This window comes from Phalaenopsis equestris, unplaced genomic scaffold, assembly GCF_001263595.1.
Source record: "Phalaenopsis equestris unplaced genomic scaffold, ASM126359v1 Scaffold205783, whole genome shotgun sequence".
NCBI classification, from domain to species: domain Eukaryota; kingdom Viridiplantae; phylum Streptophyta; class Magnoliopsida; order Asparagales; family Orchidaceae; genus Phalaenopsis; species Phalaenopsis equestris.
Genome location: NW_018225246.1, coordinates 7,395 through 13,000, shown reverse-complemented (window position 1 = coordinate 13,000; position 5,606 = coordinate 7,395). Strand labels below are relative to the sequence as shown.

Sequence of the window (5,606 nt, the reverse complement as noted above, 5' to 3'; positions counted from 1 at the left end):
CAAATATTTTTGCCCAACAGCTAATCATGTGACGCAGGATGGAGCTGCTCCCGCGATAGTGCGGGAAAATTCTGCAGGCGAGTGTGAGAAAAGCCAGCTGGCTGAACCAGCTGGCACAAGGCACCCGTCCAGCCCCCCCACAGGACTCCCCCCCCCCAGGCCGGCGGCGGCTTATAGAGGGGGCAGCAATGCTGCCAGCCCCTTCTCCCACTTTCCATATACACTCTTCTTTTTATGGAAAGCCTTTAATGGCTATTTTCTGGAGTATTCCCACCTTCTGGTGGGAGTTTCATTTCCTTCTTCTTTTTTTCTCTCCTCCAACTGGAGTCTATATATTGCTGTTTTCAGAGATTTAGGGTTTGGTTTTTGCTGTGTTTGCTTTCAGGTTCTTGTGTGGAGTTTTTTTTCCAATAGGGATGTATCCGAGGAGGTGGTGGTGCTACGGCTATATCCTACTTCCGGGTGGTGCTATATCTTCCTTAATATTTTATCCTACCTTCTCCTACCTTCCCCATTCCCAATTTTCTGCCAGCCACTTTTGGGCCTTCCTGGCGGCCGGCCAGCCACATTATGACAGCAATTTTGCTGTCCAGCTATCAGTCCATTACTCCTGCACTTTGCTGCCCCTTACCTACAACCTTATATTGTTGTCCAGCCCTCCTACCTTCTTCCCAGCCCTCTCAACCCCCTGTTCCTAATTCCATTGCAGCTGCCTTGCTGCCCCGCACCTCCCGAGCACCCACTGCCTGCTGTCGATCACGTTCAACCATGCAGTTCTGCACCTCGCCCTCGCTGCCACTAATACTCATGTGCTGCCACCACCCCTGCTAGTCATCCCGATCCACCTAGCCGATCTTCGTCACCATTGGAATACACTTAGAGGTGTTTGCTTGTGTCATTTTATGTTTTGTACTGTTATCTTCAGTTTGTTTTGCATTGCAACCTTTTCTCTATATTAATAAAGGTTTGCTTTGTGTGTTTCCACTGTTTTTTCCACTTTGTCCGGTATCATATTTTTTTCATCCCTAAATTTGTGTTTCTCCATTTCTATTGTATTTGTCCAAAGTATTTAGAGGTAATTTTTCAGTCATATCTTAATAAATGCCTCTACCTTCATCTTTCTAATTTTGGCATTTCTAGTTCTTATTGTCAATTGTTCGCCAATATAGTAATTTTCTCTGTTATTTTTGTTAGTTTTGACACATTTATCTTAAGATTCCCATGTTAGTTACACTTAATTTGTTTATAAGCGATTACTTTATCTATCAATGCTAGATCCATATTGTGTAGCCAATCTGATTTTAATTTTGTAAAATTTAAAATATTTCTCTATGATAATTTCTTATTAATTTGATCATTACCACCTGGAAAAATTCATAAATAAATAAAGCAGTAATCTGTTGTAATGTCAAAGCAGGATGGATACTCGATCATGAAATGATGTTTTTATTTGACATTCCAATAATATGATGATGTTTGTTTTAGTATGTTTAAATATTTGTTCAAACTTATGACAGTCTGGACTAGTCTTGCTTTCTTTTATTTCAGCTAGAAATGTCTTGGACATATGAGATTTGCATGAATGATCAAAACATGATATTGAATGTCAATTAGTGTTGAATTTGGTGGAAGAGTCTTCAATATGCCAAAGGAGGCTTGGGGAGAATTCATTTCTTTGTGCTATGTGTTTTGTGAATGTGTACTATGTTTTGAAAGAGAATATACTAAATAATCCTTGTAAACTTCAAAATTACAGAAATTGACCCGAAGGAAAACAGGAAGTAAGCTAACCCACATCTTCTCTAGTTATTTGCCTCAAGGTTTCTATGGCACCTTCTGATTTCTCGGATAGGTAATTATTTTTTCTTTTCTTTTGTTTCTTTTGTCTGCTCCCAGTTTTGCTATCTATTATCTTCAAAGAATTCAACTGCTTCACATTATGATGATTGTTTAAATTGCTTAGATTTATTTTTTGATTTCTTTTCAGAAAGACCATAGAGGAGAGACGAAATAGAGGGCCTCCATTTATCTTATTACTGCCTCTTATCTATGCCCCTATTCTTCCACTTAGTACGTTATCTGGTCTAAATTCTTGTTTTGACGGGATATTATTTGTTTGCATTTCATTTGCGGTGCCTAAATTCTATGCATGCTCATCTTACCGTGTCCTGTTTTTCATTGTTTGAAATTAACAGTTAGAATTGGCCTGAGGCGTAGGCCGGTGTTAAGGGATAGACTGTTCTTTGGGGTGCTTGCCGGTGCCTTTGCTCACGGCACATATTTGGTGTATCCTACTCAATTATTGTTAATGTTTTGTTTTTCATGGTTTAGAACTTTAATCTTCTTCCAAGTTATTGTCTTCACTCATATATTTTTGTGTTTATTATTGACTTGATTTTTCTGCATCATGAAATTTAGATATGCTTATATTACCTAGGGATACCATTTTATTTGATGGCTGTAAATTTTAATGAGCATGCACTAGTTATTATTTGCGTTGTTCAATATTTTATCTATTATTCTCTAGCAAGTTTGTTGTGGTGTTAACATAGAAATATGTTTTATTTTGCTAATGGTGAACCATTCTTAGAGTATTTTTAGGTATTTCTTCATGCCTTTGTTTTTCTGGTGGCATTCCATTTGCGAAAGAGGGAGGGAATGAGTTGGGAGGGATCATATTGTTTATTATTCATTATTCAACTGTGCATTTCATAGAAAAATGTCATACAACCTTCATGTTAATGTGTATTTTTAGAGTTTTTCGTTGCTCTATTTCTACAAGTTATTCTCGTATTCTTATATTTTATGCTCTTATGTTTGCCTACATGAATTATGAAGCAATGTCCTTGAATACTTGCTCTCAAGATTAGGTTTGAATACTACTATCTTTTTTGAAAGTTTCAATGAGCTAAACATGAATATGTTGTGGTCTTGCTTTGCTCCGGTCATTTATTATTAGTTCACATATGAACACGCTTACGTCCATTTGCTAAAAAAAAACCACAATCTTGTTTGTCTTATTCTAAATTAAAAAATAATGATAAGCCAAGCTGATGATTAAGTGCTTCAATAATTTTTTGTTTAATTGATAACTATATTTGCATGATGAACAACTTTTATAATTTTTTAATATAGTATGTTGGATTCAAATCTGTTTATGGTTAATGAAAATATTCTATTAGCAATACTTGCAAAGTTTTATTAAATAGAATGATAAATCTAAGAAAAATAATAAGAACAAGAAAATGAAGAAATAAATTCTTAGAGAGAAGCCCTGAGATTTTATTACTAGTTTTAAGCATCCTCTAACGACCAAAAATTGTCATTTGACCATTAATTTATAGGGTTTTGGTGTTATAGAAAAAAATATATTTTGACTATAAAAATAAATACAAAACTATATTATGAGACTTTTATATACATGTGGAAATACTCTTGAGAATACATGACAACTGTTCAACTTATTATTGGCAGAAGTTGTTGGTTAGTAGCCAAGGTTGATTTATCTTGATTTATCAATGAAGGCGTTAATTCTCTAGGTGAAGGTGCCGACATTTTGATGAAATTGTTTACCTTGGTTGGACGTTCGCAAGTAGTTCTTAGCCTTGGGTGAATAATCTTTGCGCTTGGGTGAATTGGGTCTTGATTAGTAGGCTTGGTGATTGGGCGACTAGGCCTTGGAATTGGGCTAGTAGGCTTGGCGAGGTCCCATATGCTTTTATTATTCTATCATAGACTTACCAAGTTTCTTGAGGTTCGATGAGCATGTTGTCCTTACCAAGGTCAAACTTGTCTCGAGTCGGTCATAATCAAATCGTTTCTTTGATACATTTGGGTGTATATTTAGTATTCTGATTTTTTACATCTTTGGAAAGTGTCTTATAAAAAACTCAAGATAATTAAATGCCATAATTATTTTTATTAAATAGTAGGGAGAAAGCAATAGAAATTCTACTATTCGGATGAGCCATTGCATTGGAAATGATACTTATTTATCATTTTATTGATGGCGTTGGTTTGATTGGTGCACATATCATCCCTTATGATTAACTGTAAATATAAATGGAATCCTCTCATTTGAAGGTCAACTCCCTTTATCATCGTCTTCTTCCTTTTAACTCTTTAACTTCTTCACTTGCTAAATTGCAACGAGTGATACCCAACATCAACCCCATCCACAGTTGGAAAAACCAGTAGGAGCTCGCCTTGGGGTGTGGAGAAAGCTAGTTCAGATAAGGATAGATCCAACCTTAGTGAGAAGAAGTCTGAAAAGAGTAACACGCTTACTACAGTCCCTGCCAAAAAATATTTTAGATGTCACGGATTTGGACACATTGCCTCCAGATGCCCGACGAGTCGAGTTGTATCCTTTACTGACAGGACGTCGTAGAGGAGGTTAGTGACGAGGAGAAAACTGAGGAATAGGGTGAGGTGTATCATTTTCCACCGGATGAAGGAGAGTCACTCATGGTTCGACGGGTCCTACAAGCTGAGGATAAGAGGGATTCAAAGTGGCTTCGACGCAATATATTTTACACTTGTTGCACTGTGAACGGGAAAGTATGCAGTCTCATCATGGATGGAGAGAGCAGCAAGAAGCAGCAAGACATGTCATCTATGCAGATGGTAAAGAAATTAGGTTTCATGACCCAAAGGTACTCTCACCCATATTCTCTGACATGGTTGAAGAAGGAGAACAGAGTTAGCATTGATCGGAAGTGCTAGTGGAGTTTTTGATCGGGAGCTATTACAGGAGGATTTCTGCCACATTTTGTTGGGGAGACCGTGGCAATTTTACTGGAAGACTCAACATGACTTATTCAGAAACACATATTCCTTCACCAAGTATGAGAACCACATCATCCTACTTCCTTCGGCGGAGCCCGAGATCACAAGAGCTCTTATCAGCAGAGCAACATCGGTGGAACCCGTTTTGGTGACGACAGAGGATGATAGGATTGAGACACTAGTTACATGCACGAGACATGCTTGACAAAGAGCATTTCAGAATGTCATGGTCGACACCTCACCACTAGTGCCACCACCATGAGCGAAGTTTCAAGGTACCCCTACTTAGATCTGCTTAATCCGACCAGGGAGTAGTTTGAGATTATTCAACAGCAAAATTGAGACACGCAGAATCAATTCAGCTCAGTAATAGACTCCCAGAAGATTGGATCGATGTGGATGTTTGCTGGTAAGTTGGGAACCTCTCAGGTATCTTGTAGGACAGTGCAGTTGCCACTAGGATTGTAGACGAAGAATTTGAAGCTTCGACGAATGAATTCAAAGCTCTCCCAACCCTAAGAGGCTGACGCAGAGCTATGGAGACAGACTTGGACGAGGCAAGCGAGATGCAGGTGATGCAGAGCCTGGGAGGCATTACACGGGATTTGGGTTCGGCTAGTTGGATGGACGACTAAATCGGTCAGGATGGATCCAATCCCCTGTTGGACTGTCCGATCTTCTCAGGAGCGAGAGATACCACGTCTCCCCCCTCCAGGCGTCTTTCTGCCGCCCTTCCACCCTTTTTTTCTGGTTGCCGCCCAAAAGGGGGTCCTTCCCTTCCTATTTTATCTATTAGCTAATACATATATATATATATA

General features: G+C 38.5%; 1 protein-coding gene across 1 annotated transcript in view; it reads left to right on the top strand.

The window, feature by feature from the left end:
• The first annotated feature begins 680 nt into the window (after window positions 1-680).
• Window positions 681-5,606, top strand: part of LOC110036386 — a 7,934-nt gene continuing 3,008 nt past the window's right edge. The window contains exons 1-4 of the mRNA XM_020740818.1: window positions 681-882; window positions 1,757-1,852; window positions 1,988-2,070; window positions 2,196-2,286. Coding sequence (XP_020596477.1) covers window positions 1,827-1,852; window positions 1,988-2,070; window positions 2,196-2,286 — 200 coding nt within the window. The 5' untranslated portion in view covers window positions 681-882; window positions 1,757-1,826. The remainder of the gene's footprint in view (window positions 883-1,756; window positions 1,853-1,987; window positions 2,071-2,195; window positions 2,287-5,606) is intronic.